The 20142-nt window shown below is 24.4% G+C and overlaps 1 protein-coding gene across 1 annotated transcript in view; it reads right to left on the reverse strand.

The window, feature by feature from the left end:
- Positions 1–20142, reverse strand: part of LOC145270909 (EF-hand calcium-binding domain-containing protein 5-like) — a 205353-nt gene that overhangs the window by 115319 nt on the left and 69892 nt on the right. The window contains exon 7 of the mRNA XM_080126458.1: positions 12570–12658. Within this exon, the coding sequence (XP_079982584.1) occupies positions 12570–12658 (89 nt within the window). The remainder of the gene's footprint in view (positions 1–12569; positions 12659–20142) is intronic.

Genomic DNA, 20142 nt, shown 5'->3' on the forward strand with positions numbered 1-20142 from the left:
AAACTTTTTTGAAGGTACTATTTGTTTGTTTTTTAATTTTATTTTCAAAACTTTTTTGAAGGTACTATTTGTTTGTTTTTTAATTTTATTTTCAAAACTTTTTTGAAGGTACTATTTGTTTGTTTTTTAATTTTATTTTCAAAACTTTTTTGAAGGTACTATTTGTTTGTTTTTTAATTTTATTTTCAAAACTTTTTTGAAGGTACTATTTGTTTTGTTTCTTAATTTTATTTTCAAAACTTTTTTGAAGGTACTATTTGTTTTGTTTTTTAATTTTATTTTCAAAACTTTTTTGAAGGTACTATTTGTTTGTTTTTTAATTTTATTTTCAAAACTTTTTGGAAGGTACTATTTGTTTTGTTTCTTAATTTTATTTTCAAAACTTTTTTGAAGGTACTATTTGTTTTGTTTTTTAATTTTATTTTCAAAACTTTTTTGAAGGTACTATTTGTTTTGTTTTTTAATTTTATTTTAAAAACTTTTTTGAAGGTACTATTTGTTTTGTTTTTTAATTTTATTTTCAAAACTTTTTTGAAGGTACTATTTGTTTTGTTTTTTAATTTTATTTTAAAAACTTTTTTGAAGGTACTATTTGTTTTGTTTTTTAATTTTATTTTCAAAACTTTTTTGAAGGTACTATTTGTTTGTTTTTTTTTATTTTATTTTCAAAACTTTTTTGAAGGTACTATTTGTTTTTTTTTTAATTTTATTTTCAAAATTTTTTTGAAGATACTATTTGTTTTGTTTTTTAATTTTATTTTCAAAACTTTTTTGAAAGTACTATTTGTTTTTTTTTTAATTTTATTTTCAAAACTTTTTTGAAGGTACTATTTGTTTTTTTTTTTAATTTTATTTTCAAAACTTTTTTGAAGGTACTATTTGTTTTGTTTTTTAATTTTATTTTCAAAACTTTTTTGAAGGTACTATTTGTTTTGTTTTTTAATTTTATTTTCAAAACTTTTTTGAAGGTACTATTTGTTTTGTTTTTTAATTTTATTTTCAAAACTTTTTTGAAGGTACTATTTGTTTTGTTTTTTAATTTTATTTTCAAAACTTTTTTGAAGATACTATTTGTTTGTTTTTTTAATTTTATTTTCAAAACTTTTTTGAAGGTACTATTTGTTTGTTTTTTTAATTTTATTTTCAAAACTTTTTTGAAGGTACTATTTGTTTGTTTTTTTAATTTTATTTTCAAAACTTTTTTGAAGATACTATTTGTTTTTTTTTTATTTTATTTTCAAAACTCTTTTTAAGGTACTATTTGTTTTGTTTTTTAATTTTATTTTCAAAACTTTTTTGAAGGTACTATTTGTTTTGTTTTTTAATTGTATTTTCAAAACTTTTTTGAAGGTACTATTTATTTGTTTTTTTTTAATTTTATTTTCAAAACTTTTTTGAAGGTACTATTTGTTTTGTTTTTTAATTTTATTTTCAAAACTTTTTTGAAGGTACTATTTGTTTTTTTTTTTTTATTTTATTTTCAAAACTTTTTTGAAGGTACTATTTGTTTTTTTTTTTAATTTTATTTTCAAAACTTTTTTGAAGGTACTATTTGTTTTTTTTTTAATTTTATTTTCAAAACTTTTTTGAAGGTACTATTTGTTTTGTTTTTTAATTTTATTTTCAAAACTTTTTTGAAGGTACTATTTGTTTGTTTTTTTTTATTTTATTTTCAAAACTTTTTTGAAGGTACTATTTGTTTTTTTTTTAATTTTATTTTCAAAATTTTTTTGAAGATACTATTTGTTTTGTTTTTTAATTTTATTTTCAAAACTTTTTTGAAGATACTATTTGTTTTTTTTTTAATTTTATTTTCAAAACTTTTTTGAAGGTACTATTTGTTTTGTTTCTTAATTTTATTTTCAAAACTTTTTTGAAGGTACTATTTGTTTTGTTTTTTAATTTTATTTTCAAAACTTTTTTGAAGGTACTATTTGTTTTGTTTTTTAATTTTATTTTCAAAACTTTTTTGAAGATACTATTTGTTTGTTTTTTTAATTTTATTTTCAAAACTTTTTTGAAGATACTATTTGTTTGTTTTTTTAATTTTATTTTCAAAACTTTTTTGAAGGTACTATTTGTTTGTTTTTTTAATTTTATTTTCAAAACTTTTTTGAAGGTACTATTTGTTTGTTTTTTTAATTTTATTTTCAAAACTTTTTTGAAGATACTATTTGTTTTTTTTTTATTTTATTTTCAAAACTCTTTTTAAGGTACTATTTGTTTTGTTTTTTAATTTTATTTTCAAAACTTTTTTGAAGGTACTATTTGTTTTGTTTTTTAATTGTATTTTCAAAACTTTTTTGAAGGTACTATTTATTTGTTTTTTTTTAATTTTATTTTCAAAACTTTTTTGAAGGTACTATTTGTTTTGTTTTTTAATTTTATTTTCAAAACTTTTTTGAAGGTACTATTAGTTTTGTTTTTTAAATTTTATTTTCAAAACTTTTTTGAAGGTACTATTTGTTTTGTTTTTTAATTTTATTTTCAAAACTTTTTAGAAGGTACTATTTGTTTTGTTTTTTAATTTTATTTTCAAAACTTTTTTGAAGGTACTATTTGTTTTGTTTTTTAAATTTTATTTTCAAAACTTTTTTGAAGGTACTATTTGTTTTGTTTTTTAAATTTTATTTTCAAAACTTTTTTGAAGGTACTATTTGTTTCTTTTTTTTTAATTTTATTTTCAAAATATTTTTGAAGGTACTATTTGTTTTGTTTTTTAATTTTATTTTCAAAACTTTTTTGAAGGTACTATTTGTTTCTTTTTTTTTAATTTTATTTTCAAAATATTTTTGAAGGTACTATTTGTTTTGTTTTTTAATTTTATTTTCAAAACTTTTTTGAAGGTACTATTTGTTTCTTTTTTTTTAATTTTATTTTCAAAACTTTTTTGAAGGTACTATTTGTTTTGTTTTTTAATTTTATTTTCAAAACTTTTTTGAAGGTACTATTTGTTTCTTTTTTTTTAATTTTATTTTCAAAATATTTTTGAAGGTACTATTTGTTTTGTTTTTTAATTTTATTTTCAAAACTTTTTTGAAGGTACTATTTGTTTTGTTTTTTAATTTTATTTTCAAAACTTTTTTGAAGGTACTATTTGTTTTGTTTTTTAATTTTATTTTCAAAACTTTTTTGAAGGTACTATTTGTTTTGTTTTTTAATTTTATTTTCAAAACTTTTTTGAAGGTACTATTTGTTTTGTTTTTTAATTTTATTTTCAAAACTTTTTTGAAGGTACTATTTGTTTTGTTTTTTAATTTTATTTTAAAAACTTTTTTGAAGGTACTATTTGTTTTGTTTTTTAATTTTATTTTCAAAACTTTTTTGAAGGTACTATTTGTTTTGTTTTTTAATTTTATTTTAAAAACTTTTTTGAAGGTACTATTTGTTTTGTTTTTTAATTTTATTTTCAAAACATTTTTGAAGGTACTATTTGTTTTGTTTTTTAATTTTATTTTCAAAACTTTTTTGAAGGTACTATTTGTTTTGTTTTTTAATTTTATTTTCAAAACTTTTTTGAAGGTACTATTTGTTTGTTTTTTTTTATTTTATTTTCAAAACTTTTTTGAAGGTACTATTTGTTTTTTTTTTAATTTTATTTTCAAAATTTTTTTGAAGATACTATTTGTTTTGTTTTTTAATTTTATTTTCAAAACTTTTTTGAAGGTACTATTTGTTTTTTTTTTAATTTTATTTTCAAAACTTTTTGGAAGGTACTATTTGTTTTGTTTCTTAATTTTATTTTCAAAACTTTTTTGAAGGTACTATTTGTTTTGTTTTTTAATTTTATTTTCAAAACTTTTTTGAAGGTACTATTTGTTTGTTTTTTAATTTTATTTTCAAAACTTTTTTGAAGGTACTATTTGTTTGTTTTTTTATTTTATTTTCAAAACTTTTTTGAAGGTACTATTTGTTTGTTTTTTAATTTTATTTTCAAAACTTTTTTGAAGGTACTATTTGTTTGTTTTTTAATTTTATTTTCAAAACTTTTTTGAAGGTACTATTTGTTTGTTTTTTAATTTTATTTTCAAAACTTTTTTGAAGGTACTATTTGTTTGTTTTTTAATTTTATTTTCAAAACTTTTTTGAAGGTACTATTTGTTTGTTTTTTAATTTTATTTTCAAAACTTTTTTGAAGGTACTATTTGTTTGTTTTTTAATTTTATTTTCAAAACTTTTTTGAAGGTACTATTTGTTTGTTTTTTAATTTTATTTTCAAAACTTTTTTGAAGGTACTATTTGTTTTGTTTCTTAATTTTATTTTCAAAACTTTTTTGAAGGTACTATTTGTTTTGTTTTTTAATTTTATTTTCAAAACTTTTTTGAAGGTACTATTTGTTTGTTTTTTAATTTTATTTTCAAAACTTTTTGGAAGGTACTATTTGTTTTGTTTCTTAATTTTATTTTCAAAACTTTTTTGAAGGTACTATTTGTTTTGTTTTTTAATTTTATTTTCAAAACTTTTTTGAAGGTACTATTTGTTTTGTTTTTTAATTTTATTTTAAAAACTTTTTTGAAGGTACTATTTGTTTTGTTTTTTAATTTTATTTTCAAAACTTTTTTGAAGGTACTATTTGTTTTGTTTTTTAATTTTATTTTAAAAACTTTTTTGAAGGTACTATTTGTTTTGTTTTTTAATTGTATTTTCAAAACTTTTTTGAAGGTACTATTTGTTTGTTTTTTTTTATTTTATTTTCAAAACTTTTTTGAAGGTACTATTTGTTTTTTTTTTAATTTTATTTTCAAAATTTTTTTGAAGATACTATTTGTTTTGTTTTTTAATTTTATTTTCAAAACTTTTTTGAAGGTACTATTTGTTTTTTTTTTAATTTTATTTTCAAAACTTTTTTGAAGGTACTATTTGTTTTTTTTTTTAATTTTATTTTCAAAACTTTTTTGAAGGTACTATTTGTTTTGTTTTTTAATTTTATTTTCAAAACTTTTTTGAAGGTACTATTTGTTTTGTTTTTTAATTTTATTTTCAAAACTTTTTTGAAGGTACTATTTGTTTTGTTTTTTAATTTTATTTTCAAAACTTTTTTGAAGGTACTATTTGTTTTGTTTTTTAATTTTATTTTCAAAACTTTTTTGAAGATACTATTTGTTTGTTTTTTTAATTTTATTTTCAAAACTTTTTTGAAGGTACTATTTGTTTGTTTTTTTAATTTTATTTTCAAAACTTTTTTGAAGGTACTATTTGTTTGTTTTTTTAATTTTATTTTCAAAACTTTTTTGAAGATACTATTTGTTTTTTTTTATTTTATTTTCAAAACTCTTTTTAAGGTACTATTTGTTTTGTTTTTTAATTTTATTTTCAAAACTTTTTTGAAGGTACTATTTGTTTTGTTTTTTAATTGTATTTTCAAAACTTTTTTGAAGGTACTATTTATTTGTTTTTTTTTAATTTTATTTTCAAAACTTTTTTGAAGGTACTATTTGTTTTGTTTTTTAATTTTATTTTCAAAACTTTTTTGAAGGTACTATTTGTTTTTTTTTTTTTATTTTATTTTCAAAACTTTTTTGAAGGTACTATTTGTTTTTTTTTTTAATTTTATTTTCAAAACTTTTTTGAAGGTACTATTTGTTTTTTTTTTAATTTTATTTTCAAAACTTTTTTGAAGGTACTATTTGTTTTGTTTTTTAATTTTATTTTCAAAACTTTTTTGAAGGTACTATTTGTTTGTTTTTTTTTATTTTATTTTCAAAACTTTTTTGAAGGTACTATTTGTTTTTTTTTTAATTTTATTTTCAAAATTTTTTTGAAGATACTATTTGTTTTGTTTTTTAATTTTATTTTCAAAACTTTTTTGAAGATACTATTTGTTTTTTTTTTAATTTTATTTTCAAAACTTTTTTGAAGGTACTATTTGTTTTGTTTCTTAATTTTATTTTCAAAACTTTTTTGAAGGTACTATTTGTTTTGTTTTTTAATTTTATTTTCAAAACTTTTTTGAAGGTACTATTTGTTTTGTTTTTTAATTTTATTTTCAAAACTTTTTTGAAGATACTATTTGTTTGTTTTTTTAATTTTATTTTCAAAACTTTTTTGAAGATACTATTTGTTTGTTTTTTTAATTTTATTTTCAAAACTTTTTTGAAGGTACTATTTGTTTGTTTTTTTAATTTTATTTTCAAAACTTTTTTGAAGGTACTATTTGTTTGTTTTTTTAATTTTATTTTCAAAACTTTTTTGAAGATACTATTTGTTTTTTTTTTATTTTATTTTCAAAACTCTTTTTAAGGTACTATTTGTTTTGTTTTTTAATTTTATTTTCAAAACTTTTTTGAAGGTACTATTTGTTTTGTTTTTTAATTGTATTTTCAAAACTTTTTTGAAGGTACTATTTATTTGTTTTTTTTTAATTTTATTTTCAAAACTTTTTTGAAGGTACTATTTGTTTTGTTTTTTAATTTTATTTTCAAAACTTTTTTGAAGGTACTATTAGTTTTGTTTTTTAAATTTTATTTTCAAAACTTTTTTGAAGGTACTATTTGTTTTGTTTTTTAATTTTATTTTCAAAACTTTTTAGAAGGTACTATTTGTTTTGTTTTTTAATTTTATTTTCAAAACTTTTTTGAAGGTACTATTTGTTTTGTTTTTTAAATTTTATTTTCAAAACTTTTTTGAAGGTACTATTTGTTTTGTTTTTTAAATTTTATTTTCAAAACTTTTTTGAAGGTACTATTTGTTTCTTTTTTTTTAATTTTATTTTCAAAATATTTTTGAAGGTACTATTTGTTTTGTTTTTTAATTTTATTTTCAAAACTTTTTTGAAGGTACTATTTGTTTCTTTTTTTTTAATTTTATTTTCAAAATATTTTTGAAGGTACTATTTGTTTTGTTTTTTAATTTTATTTTCAAAACTTTTTTGAAGGTACTATTTGTTTCTTTTTTTTTAATTTTATTTTCAAAACTTTTTTGAAGGTACTATTTGTTTTGTTTTTTAATTTTATTTTCAAAACTTTTTTGAAGGTACTATTTGTTTCTTTTTTTTTAATTTTATTTTCAAAATATTTTTGAAGGTACTATTTGTTTTGTTTTTTAATTTTATTTTCAAAACTTTTTTGAAGGTACTATTTGTTCCTTTTTTTTTAATTTTATTTTCAAAATATTTTTGAAGGTACTATTTGTTTTGTTTTTTAATTTTATTTTCAAAACATTTTTGAAGGTACTATTTGTTTTGTTTTTTAATTTTATTTTCAAAACATTTTTGAAGGTACTATTTGTTTTGTTTTTTAATTATATTTTCAAAACTTTTTTGAAGGTACTATTTGTTTTGTTTTTTAATTTTATTTTAAAAACTTTTTTGAAGGTACTATTTGTTTTGTTTTTTAATTTTATTTTCAAAACTTTTTTGAAGGTACTATTTGTTTTGTTTTTTAATTTTATTTTCAAAACTTTTTTGAAGGTACTATTTGTTTTGTTTTTTAATTTTATTTTAAAAACTTTTTTGAAGGTACTATTTGTTTTGTTTTTTAATTTTATTTTAAAAACTTTTTTGAAGGTACTATTTGTTTTGTTTTTTAATTTTATTTTCAAAATATTTTTGAAGGTACTATTTGTTTTGTTTTTTAATTTTATTTTCAAAACATTTTTGAAGGTACTATTTGTTTTGTTTTTTAATTTTATTTTCAAAACATTTTTGAAGGTACTATTTGTTTTGTTTTTTAATTATATTTTCAAAACTTTTTTGAAGGTACTATTTGTTTTGTTTTTTAATTTTATTTTAAAAACTTTTTTGAAGGTACTATTTGTTTTGTTTTTTAATTTTATTTTCAAAACTTTTTTGAAGGTACTATTTGTTTTGTTTTTTAATTTTATTTTCAAAACTTTTTTGAAGGTACTATTTGTTTTGTTTTTTAATTTTATTTTAAAAACTTTTTTGAAGGTACTATTTGTTTTGTTTTTTAATTTTATTTTAAAAACTTTTTTGAAGGTACTATTTGTTTTGTTTTTTAATTTTATTTTCAAAACATTTTTGAAGGTACTATTTGTTTTGTTTTTTAATTTTATTTTCAAAACTTTTTTGAAGGTACTATTTGTTTTGTTTTTTAATTTTATTTTCAAAACTTTTTTGAAGGTACTATTTGTTTGTTTTTTTTTATTTTATTTTCAAAACTTTTTTGAAGGTACTATTTGTTTTTTTTTTAATTTTATTTTCAAAATTTTTTTGAAGATACTATTTGTTTTGTTTTTTAATTTTATTTTCAAAACTTTTTTGAAGGTACTATTTGTTTTTTTTTTAATTTTATTTTCAAAACTTTTTGGAAGGTACTATTTGTTTTGTTTCTTAATTTTATTTTCAAAACTTTTTTGAAGGTACTATTTGTTTTGTTTTTTAATTTTATTTTCAAAACTTTTTTGAAGGTACTATTAGTTTGTTTTTTTTTAATTTTATTTTAAAAACTTTTTTGAAGGTACTATTTGTTTTGTTTTTTAATTTTATTTTCAAAACTTTTTTGAAGATACTATTTGTTTTTTTTTTATTTTATTTTCAAAACTCTTTTTAAGGTACTATTTGTTTGTTTTTTAATTTTATTTTCAAAACTTTTTTGAAGGTACTATTTGTTTTGTTTTTTAATTTTATTTTAAAAACTTTTTTGAAGGTACTATTTGTTTTGTTTTTTAATTTTATTTTCAAAACTTTTTTGAAGGTACTATTTGTTTTGTTTTTTAATTGTATTTTCAAAACTTTTTTGAAGGTACTATTTATTTGTTTTTTTTTAATTTTATTTTCAAAACTTTTTTGAAGGTACTATTTGTTTTGTTTTTTAATTTTATTTTCAAAACTTTTTTGAAGGTACTATTAGTTTTGTTTTTTAAATTTTATTTTCAAAACTTTTTTGAAGGTACTATTTGTTTTGTTTTTTAATTTTATTTTCAAAACTTTTTAGAAGGTACTATTTGTTTTGTTTTTTAATTTTATTTTCAAAACTTTTTTGAAGGTACTATTTGTTTTGTTTTTTAATTTTATTTTCAAAACATTTTTGAAGGTACTATTTGTTTTGTTTTTTAATTTTATTTTCAAAACTTTTTTGAAGGTACTATTTGTTTTGTTTTTTAAATTTTATTTTCAAAACTTTTTTGAAGGTACTATTTGTTTTGTTTTTTAATTTTATTTTCAAAACTTTTTTGAAGGTACTATTTGTTTTGTTTTTTAATTTTATTTTCAAAACTTTTTAGAAGGTACTATTTGTTTGTTTTTTTTTAATTTTATTTTCAAAATATTTTTGAAGGTACTATTTGTTTCTTTTTTTTTAATTTTATTTTCAAAATATTTTTGAAGGTACTATTTGTTTTGTTTTTTAATTTTATTTTCAAAACTTTTTAGAAGGTACTATTTGTTTGTTTTTTTTTAATTTTATTTTAAAAACTTTTTTGAAGGTACTATTTGTTTTGTTTTTTAATTTTATTTTCAAAACATTTTTGAAGGTACTATTTGTTTTGTTTTTTAATTTTATTTTCAAAACTTTTTTGAAGGTACTATTTGTTTTGTTTTTTAATTTTATTTTAAAAACTTTTTTGAAGGTACTATTTGTTTTGTTTTTTAATTTTATTTTAAAAACTTTTTTGAAGGTACTATTTGTTTTGTTTTTTAATTTTATTTTCAAAACTTTTTTGAAGGTACTATTTGTTTGTTTTTTTAATTTTATTTTCAAAACTTTTTTGAAGGTACTATTTGCTTTTTTTAAATTTTATTTTCAAAACTTTTTTAAAGGTACAATTTTTTTGTTTTTTAATTTTATTTTCAAAACTTTTTTGAAGGTACTATTTGTTTTGTTTTTTAATTTTATTTTCAAAACTTTTTTGAAGGTACTATTTGTTTTGTTTTTTTAATCTTATTTTCAAAACTTTTTTGAAGATACTATTTGTTTTTTTTTTATTTTATTTTCAAAACTCTTTTTAAGGTACTATTTGTTTTGTTTTTTAATTTTATTTTAAAAAATTTTTTGAAGGTACTATTTGTTTTGTTTTTTTAATTTTATTTTCAAAACTTTTTTGAAGGTACTATTTGTTTTGTTTTTTAATTTTATTTTAAAAACTTTTTTGAAGATACTATTTGTTTGTTTTTTTAATTTTATTTTCAAAACTTTTTTGAAGGTACTATTTATTTGTTTTTTTTAATTTATTTTCAAACTTTTTTATAAGGTACTATTTGTTTGTTTTTTTTAAATTTTATTTTCAAAACTTTTTTGAAGGTACTATTTGTTTTGTTTTTTAATTTTATTTTCAAAACTTTTTTGAAGGTACTATTTGTTTTGTTTTTAATTCTATTTTCAAAACTTTTTTGAAGGTACTATTTGTTTTGTTTTTTAATTTTATTTTCAAAATTTTGTTTGTAGGTACTATTTGTTTTGTTTTTTAATTTTATTTTCAAAACTTTTTTGAAGGTACTTTTTGTTTGTTTTTTTTAATTTTATTTTCAAAACTTTTTTGAAGGTACTATTTGTTTTGTTTTTTTATGTTATTTTCAAAACTTTTTTGAAGGTACTATTTGTTTTTTTTTAAATTTTATTTTCAAAACTTTTTTGAAGGTACTATTTGTTTTTTTTTTTTTAAATTTTATTTTCAAAACTTTTTTGAAGGTACTATTTGTTTTTTTTTAAATTTTATTTTCAAAACTTTTTTGAAGGTACTATTTGTTTTGTTTTTTAATTTTATTTTCAAAACTTTTTTGAAGGTACTATTTGTTTGTTCTTTTAATTTTATTTTCAAAACTTTTTTGAAGGTACTATTTGTTTTGTTTTTAATTTTATTTTAAAAACTTTTTTGAAGGTACTATTTGTTTTGTTTTTTAATTTTATTTTCAAAATTTTGTTTGTAGGTACTATTTGTTTTTTTTTTAATTTTATTTTCAAAACTTTTTTGAAGGTACTTTTTGTTTGTTTTTTTAAATTTTATTTTCAAAACTTTTTTGAAGGTACTATTTGTTTTGTTTTTTTATGTTATTTTCAAAACTTTTTTGAAGGTACTATTTGTTTTTTTTTAAATTTTATTTTCAAAACTTTTTTGAAGGTACTATTTGTTTTTTTTTTTTTAAATTTTATTTTCAAAACTTTTTTGAAGGTACTATTTGTTTTTTTTTAAATTTTATTTTCAAAACTTTTTTGAAGGTACTATTTGTTTTGTTTTTTAATTTTATTTTCAAAACCTTTTTGAAGGTACTATTTGTTTGTTTTTTTTAATTTTATTTTCAAAACTTTTGAAAGCATTATTTGACTGTGTGTGAAAAAAAAATAAAAAAATATAATAAAAATAAATGTAACAAAAAAATAAAAAAATATAATAAAAATAAATGTAAGAAAAAATTAAAAAAAATATAATAAAAATAAATGAAAATAAAATAAAAATAAAAAAAAACAAGCACAAAATAAAAGTATGAATCAAACTTAATTATAGAGATATTTTTTGATTGTATGACAGTTTCAAAAATCCAAAAATTGTTTCAGAAAAAGCACCACAATTATCCTTTGTGTTCTTCTGCTTTGGAGGGTTGAATGACCTCTTTAAAAGTGCTGTAGTAGCACATAAATTGGCCAAAACGAGGTTTTTTCTTTTATTTGTTCTAACTATAGTTTGTGGATTGCTCACACTTGAAAACATACCTAGGTAAAATTTAGGCCCAAGAGGATTATTTTTAGCCACATAATTGCAAATTTTCTAAAAGGTTCCAAAATAGAATGTCGTGACATACTGATTTCTTATTTCTGGACCGAAATCAACCCTTCTGAATAAATGGGTTCCTTTATTCAAATATAGCTGCAAATGCAGATTTCTCTTAGTTTTTATCTAAATTTTACCTAAAAGGTGTTCATAAGAAAAAAATCGGGAGCAGGGGGTCAGGGATGAATCTCACCATTGTTTCTAGTTGTCCTGAACTTATTGCCAGGCAGTGTTAACTCAGGAGAAGTGTGGTTAGTGATTGCGCAATCCTTGCTTCATAAATAGGTGCACAGGCACTCTTAGTTCAAATGTAATGTATAGATGTAAGAGCAGGAGATTTGAAAGTAATGTACAGGTGAAACAAAATAAAATTTGGAAGCAATTTGCATGCATGAGAAAAAGAAATTTGGAAGCAATTTACATGCATGAGAAAAGGAAATTTGGAAGCAATTTACATGCATGAGAAAAGGAAATTTGGAAGCAATTTGCATGCATGAGATAAGGAAATTTGGAAGCAATTTGCATGCATGAGATAAGGAAATTTGGAAGCAATTTACATGCATAAGAATAGAAAATTTGGAAGCAATTTACATGCATGAGAAAAGGAAATTTGGAAGCAATTTACATGCATGAGAAAAGGAAATTCAGAAGCAATTTACATGGATAAGAACAGTAAATTTGGAAGCATATTTTTTGATTTTATGAAATGCATGAGAAAATGAAATTTGGAAGCAATTTACATGCATAAGAAAAGGAAATTTAGGAGCAATTTACATGCATAATAAAACGAAAATTTTGAAGCAATTACAAGCTAAGAAAAGGGAAGCTGGAAGCAATATATAGGTATGAAAAGGCAAAATTTTTCAACAATGTAATTTATATGCAAAAAAAAAAACAAACAAACCGCAAACTTTTCAATTACTGCAACTTCAGGCTCCTCTGGATTCACTTCATCAATTAGTTCTTGGGAATTTTCAATTTCAATCACTGGCCCTGTGAAAAGGAAAAGAAGGTGAGTCTATAACTTGTTTAGAAGATGTGGCAATCAGGTCATGTTTATGTGTGTGTGTGTGTGTGTGTGTGTGTGTGTGTGTGTGTGTGTGTGTGTGTGTGTGTGTTACGTTCATTAGTCCACGTGTGTCAGCGGTCGCCACATTGAATTTCTAGGGTCTTCATATCGAAGTTGAATCCAGGGCCCAAAAAGGCATGGGAGTAGTTTGATGTAATATGCGTATCAATAAGGCTACACACTGAAATGTAAAGATGGCGGAATTCGGGTTCAGGAGAACCGGACTGAACGGGTCGGAACTGAGAATGTTCGAATGCTGACAGGAATCCATTTCTCTCTTCTTTTTTTTTTTTAGAGAGTGTTTTCATTGCATTCCAAGAGAGGAGGACGTGAAAGTACCACTGTGGAACACGCATGTAACTGTTGGGAATCATGACTACAGAGAAACTATGTAAAGAGTTGAGCAGCGAGATATTTGTTCACATTATATTTAAAGTTCTGCATGTGAGTGCAGTCATGGAAAAAGAAAACAGGGAGGAAATAAACTATTCAAAACTGTCCAAGTAGAAATATTTCTGGCATTTCTGTGAAATGGTGGGATTTTGCTGCTCCTCAGGTTATTGTTATTATTGCAAGCCACGTTAATGTATGTAGAATTTTCAGTTGCACTTTTCACAAATGTTTACGGATGTATATTTTTAATAACAGCCGACTCGCTCTGTCATATTATAAACCCTTTTTCTAAGAATTCAAAACACAACAACCATTGGTGTAAGCAACAGTCCGTTTTTTTATTTCTCCTGTTGTTCTTGCTTATGGTAGACAGAGAGAGAGAGAGAGAGAGAGAGAGAGAGAGAGAGTGGGAGAGCGACAGAGAGAATTATTGTGGCGTCTACTTGGTTGACAATCAAATCTCCAACTGCAATCTTTTTCCTTCTGTCACTTTTTCCTGTCAATCTTTTCAAAACATCCACGTAACCAGATTCCTTTCTGTTACATTTTTCATAACAATAACAAGGTTTGTTTATATTTGTGAGAAATATTGAAACAATTCCCATTTAGCGTGCCACATTTTAATTCTTGAACATACATATATGTATATACACCTATACACATATATATACTAGCATGTCAACCCGGCTTAGACTGGGTCATTCGTGTAACAGCTCCAATCTGTAGCTTGTAACAAGTGGCACCAGCAAGAGATGGAGAGAGAAAGAGAGAGAGAAGAACCAACTGTACTGACTTGCAGAAGTTCAAGTGTAATGTAAACAGACATCTTGCTGCTAAACTCCCTACATAATACTCATGCAACTTAGGTCCCTGATAGTAGCTCCCTACATCAAAGTGGCAACGTGCCTTGTTTTGGGTGAAAATGTAATTAAAAAAAAAAAGAAAAAAAAAAAGAATGAGAGTTAGTGGCGACAAGTTGCTTGTTTTGCTCCCACTGTTTGTCTCTTGTTTGCTTGTTCTTTGTTGTATATATGCTTATATCAACCAAATTCCATTTTTACTTTGTTTTGGCCATTAGTTTAAGAGGTCAAAATATGGGTTGGTTTCTTTCCTGGTATATATATATATATATATATATATATATATATATATATATATATATATATATATATATATATATATATATATATATATATATATATATATATATGTTTGCGGATACCTTGTAAAATATACATAAATAAGACAACAAAAAAAACAAATTAATTGTAAGACACAGTTCTACAAAATTCAAATATATATATATATATATATATATATATATATATATATATATATATACATATATACATACATATATATATATATATATATATATATATATATATATATATATATATATATATATATGTTTGTATATAAATAACATCTAATATTTTCAAAGTTATCCGACCTCAAGAATCCAGCAACAATACAAAATCATGAGTTCATCAGAGCACATATCAGGCGCTCCTTTTTATCATCTCATGTCGTGTACTCCTCAGTTCGCATAAGAGATGGCCTCTGGTTGGGCAAGCCAGAAGGGATATTAAGTGCTTGCACCAATCAATGCCAAGCTTAGAAATGAAACACAGATTCATAATGGTGGCTTCTTGTCACATGCTACAAACACGAAAAAAAAGTAATTTATTATTATCTTTCTTATATATACATACACATAATGATTGCAGCGTCTTGTAAGACGAGTGCCACTCTCTCAGGCACTGAAAGTCTATGAACCGAAAATGACTTTAGTCCTGCCGGCAAAATTCACATGCTCAAACAGACATGACACTGAAGAAGGTCACTAATATACATACATATATATACATGCACACATACATATATACACATACACACATACATCTAACACACATATATGCATACATACATACATACACAAACATAATACACCTACATATACATACATAAACATACACAAGACGGCCAATGGCATGCATACATACATACATACATACATGCATATATATATATAAATGCAAATATACATATATACACATACACACATACATATCTGTAAACATACACACATATATATATACATACATAATACATATACATACACACGCATACATACACATGTACATACATATAAATACACACACATATACAAATACATACACACATGCACATATATATACATACATTTACCTACATATACATACACATACATGAATATGCACTCATACACAAACATGCACATACAACAGTCCAATTGATATGATTTACAGACGCTTGGATTTTTTTTTTTAATGTATATATACATATACACAAATATACACACACACACACACACATACACATATATATACAGATATATACACATATATCTGCATATACATAAATATACACGTACACATATATACACAGATATATATGCATATATATATACATACATATATATATACATATATGTATACCTATATACATACATATGATGGCAGCAAATTCGTTCTCGAATATTGCCATTACTTGATACAGCATTAAATAATTGAAACATGAAGACAGATCAGTGATGAGTTACACGAAAGTGGCTTTTAAGCCCTGCCAAACTCTATCATTCCTTGGCACACATGGTGCAGACATGTGCACCACTAGCAGCACATGCTTTATGGTCACTTCTATAAACATTCATATGCCGTTTGAAACCGCCTGCTGTCTTGCACGTCCGCCCCGCAGTTGACACAAGTTAGATCTAGCAACACAATTGGCCCATTGTACTGATGAGCAGTCTGGTGGCTTATCAGCCCAGCTCTGCTCAGACACAGTCTCCCACACTCCAGACCAATTTAGCGCCCCAGCTCATCAACTCCTCCTTGCACATTCCCTTTCCGAATATCACACTTCAGTCGTTCATACTGGGCCCGATCAGCCTCAAACTTGCCCACACCTCTCCGCAAGGCCCTTCCCCACTCTCCACGATCCAAAGCAAGACTCTCCCAGGTTTTCTTATCCATCTCACATTTTTTTAAGGTGGACCTCAACAATCCTTGAACCTCATTTTAGGCTTTTGAAACAGACGTCTTCCCTCGTTGTTTGGGAAGTCAACTGTCTAGCATCCTTACCATATGACCACTCCATCTCAGTTTATGTTTGATAATAAGAGCACACACACACATACACACACACATACACACACACATACATACATATATACATAAATATATATGAAGGATTTTAATAGCACTGGGGGAAATGCCATTATTGAAATTGAAGATTTTTCTTTTTGACGTTTAATCGATAAGAATATATATATACATATATATATATATATATATATATATATATATATATACATACACACATGCATACATAAATATATATGAAGGATTTTAATAGCACTCGGGGAAATGCCATTATTGAAATTGAGGACTATTTTTTTTTACGTTTAATCGATAAGAATATATAGATCTGTTTTTGACCACAGTTCCCGATGACTGCATAGCGAAGGCCCACAGCCCACTCGGGAACGCTGATCATGCAGTGATAATGGTTGAAATCGCCCTAAACTCTAGTCCCAAAACTGAAGAGCCAGTGCTCAAAACAACGAGATATTATAATAAGGCTGACTGGGAAGCCATCAGGGAACTAATTAGAGATGCTCCATGGAAAAATATTTTCTCTCTCCCTGCTGAACAGTGTGCAAACGAGACCACTGACTGGTTTAAAACTGCAATCGAAGCGCATGTTCCCATGCGGAAATTTTATAGTAAGCCCCACTCTCCCCAATGGTTTACGTCGACTTGTGCAACTGCCATTACTCAAAAGCAGCATGCATACCGTAGGTTTAACCGACATAAGTCCAGTTCAAACAGAGTGAAGTATATAGAAGCTAGAAATAACGTTAAGAAAGAAATAGCGACAGCTAAGAGAGAATTTACGGAAACCACTAAAAAGCGCATCGAAGCACAAAAACTAGGAACTCGAGACTTCTGGAAAATCTACAACAGTGTAGTAAATAATGGGCAATCAACAATTCCCCCACTAACCAACAATCACGAGGTTGTCTCCTCAGCAACCGACAAGGCTAACATGCTTGCCAGTCGGTTTGCCTCAAACTCCACACTGGACCCTTCCAACCACCCCCTACCTGACTTTCCTATACGGACAGACGCCACACTAGACGATCTGAAAACCACCCCTGCTCAGGTGCATGCTATCATAAAAAACCTTGACACCTCAAAAGCATGTGGACCCGATCTTATCCCAGCTGTGCTATTAAAAAAGTGCTCAGCCGAAGTAGCTCCAGTTCTCTCCAAACTCTACAACAAATGTCTTAATGAAGCTTGCTTTCCGGGCTGTTGGAAAACTGCTTCTGTTGTACCAGTATTCAAGAATTCTGGCGAAAGGACAGACCCATCAAATTATCGCCCCATTAGCCTCCTCCCACTTTTTGCCAAAATATTTGAGACCTTAATTAACCATGCTCTAATCCATCATCTTACAGATGCTAAACTACTGACTGACAAACAATATGGATTTAGACAAGCCCGTTCCACAGCAGACATCCTCACCGTGATCTCTGAACGTATATACCAATCACTGGACAAAGCGGGGGAAGGCAGAGCGGTAGCTCTAGATATATCTAAGGCTTTTGACAGGGTATGGCATGAGGGTCTCCTCAGGAAGATTAGATCTTACGGTATCACTGGTAGAATACTTAACATAATTAAATCCTTCTTAGATAAGAGAAAAATCCAGGTAGTCCTCGACGGTCGCACATCTAAACAATATGATATAAATGCGGGAGTGCCCCAGGGTTCTATCCTTGGACCTCTATTGTTCCTGATATTCATAAATGACCTCCCCGACAACATTGCCTCTGAGATGGGTATATATGCTGATGACACTACACTCTATGACAGACACGACAGGAAGACGAATGAACACATTTCTAAAGAAATGGCAGAAACACTAGAGGAAGACCTCCAATCTGTAGTGGAATGGGGACAAAAGTGGTTGGTCGCGTTCAATGCTGCCAAGACTAAACTAGTTTCATTCAATAATTACAAGAAACCCTCTCTACCACCAATAGCAATGGCCAACGACTCTTTATCTGAGAGTCCATCTTTCAAACTCCTTGGCCTAACGTTCACAGGAGACATGAGTTGGAACAATTACATTGAAGGCATTGCCAGGGCCGCTGCAAGAAAGGTAGGCTCTCTCTACCGTGCTAGAAAACTACTAACACCCGAAAGTATCCTGTACCTCTATAAGGCCACCATTCGCCCATGTATGGAGTATTGCTGCCACATCTGGGCTGGTGCATCTGCTACTAGTCTCTCGCTCCTTGACAAGGTTCAAAAGAGAGTCGCAAATCTGATAGGCCCTGAACTGGCATCTAAGCTTCAGCCTCTGTCCCATCGACGAAATGTTGCATCCCTCTGCCTGTTCTACAAGTATTTTAGTGGTGAATGCTCTGATGAACTGCAATCACTTGTGCCCCCACGACGCGAGCACCCTCGACAAACCCGACAGGCTACTAGATCCCACCCCCACACTGTAGAGGTCCCTAGATGTAAAAGATCTTTTTACTCCAATAGTTTCTTCCCCAGAACCGCAAGACTCTGGAATTCCATTCCAGATCCCTACTTCCCCAACAGTACTGACGTGCAGAAGTTCAAGTGTAACGTGAACCGACACCTTGCTGCCCAAATCCCTACATAGTACCCCAGTAGTTGTTGCCCCTGATAGTAGCCCCCTACACCAAAGTGGCAATTTGCCTTGTTTGGGGTGAAAATGTAATAAAAAAAAAAATAAAAATAAAAATAAAAAAAAAATATATATATTCATATATATATATATATATATATATTCATCTGACGTTTAATCGATAAGAAAATATAAATATATATATATATATATGAGACATTTTTAAGAGACTAGACATCAAAAACTTGTAATTTTGCTAGGGAAACTTACTTATCTCTAATGAAAATTATGGTAAAGGAAAAACCAAAATTATTTACAGATTCACTAACATTTTGTCTTTTTTTCAAAACTTTCTCAAGATCATTGTCTATGATCTCTCTATATATCCAGAAAATTGGGATACAATTCTCAGCAAAGTAAACGTGTGAAAACTTTTAATAATGCTTTTCACAAAGATTTTTTTTAAAGATTTTTGTAAAATCAAACAACATAGCACAGTTTAACAACAATGAAAGTAAAAAAAAATCAGATAGGAGGAGTTAGTCAAATATTTAAGATTATGATAATAAATATAGTTCATATTTGATAATGTATTTCAGTAAAAATGATATTCAGAAAATAGTTATTGCATACATTTAATTATAACGAAATGCAAAAAAAGAAATGTTAAAAAACACTTGTTAAAAAAGAAATGTAAAAAAAGAAATGCTAAAAATTAATAAAAAAGAATTAAAAAAAACTCTGGAAAAAGGATAAAAAAACTCTGGAAAAAGGATAAAAAAACTCTGGAAAAAAGATTTTTAAAAACTCTGGAAAAGAAAAGAAGCAACTAATTCTGGAAAAGATAAAATAGTGAGAATTTCTGGAAAAGAAATAGCAGCAAGAAACTCCAGAAAAGATAAATTCTGGAAAAAGAAAAAAAAAAAAATGGGGTAAATATATTGAATCCACTTTAAATATAAAAAGAGGGAAAACACCTGAAAAAGAAAATGAACGAACAAAACAAAAAAGTACCAAAAAAAAATTGATTTTTTTTTTAATTAAAAAAATTTTTTTTTAATTAAATTTTTTTTTTCTAAATAATAAAAAAAAAAACATGTTCTAGCGAATGTCAACTGAAACAACAATGAAAGAAATAAAAAAAAATGAAATGCAGAAATTTTAAAGACCATCAAGCTAATCACTTCTTATCCTTTGCTTCAATTCCTCTTCCCACTTTTAAGATACGGTTGGATGCTTCTATTCAGCCGGCATAATGGTACATCCAGCAACGACAAATGTATATTATTAAAAATTTTAAGTA

The sequence above is a fragment of the Euprymna scolopes genome, chromosome 46, assembly GCF_053919585.1.
Source record: "Euprymna scolopes isolate OS-2025 chromosome 46, ASM5391958v1, whole genome shotgun sequence".
Classification (NCBI taxonomy): Eukaryota; Metazoa; Mollusca; class Cephalopoda; order Sepiida; family Sepiolidae; genus Euprymna; species Euprymna scolopes.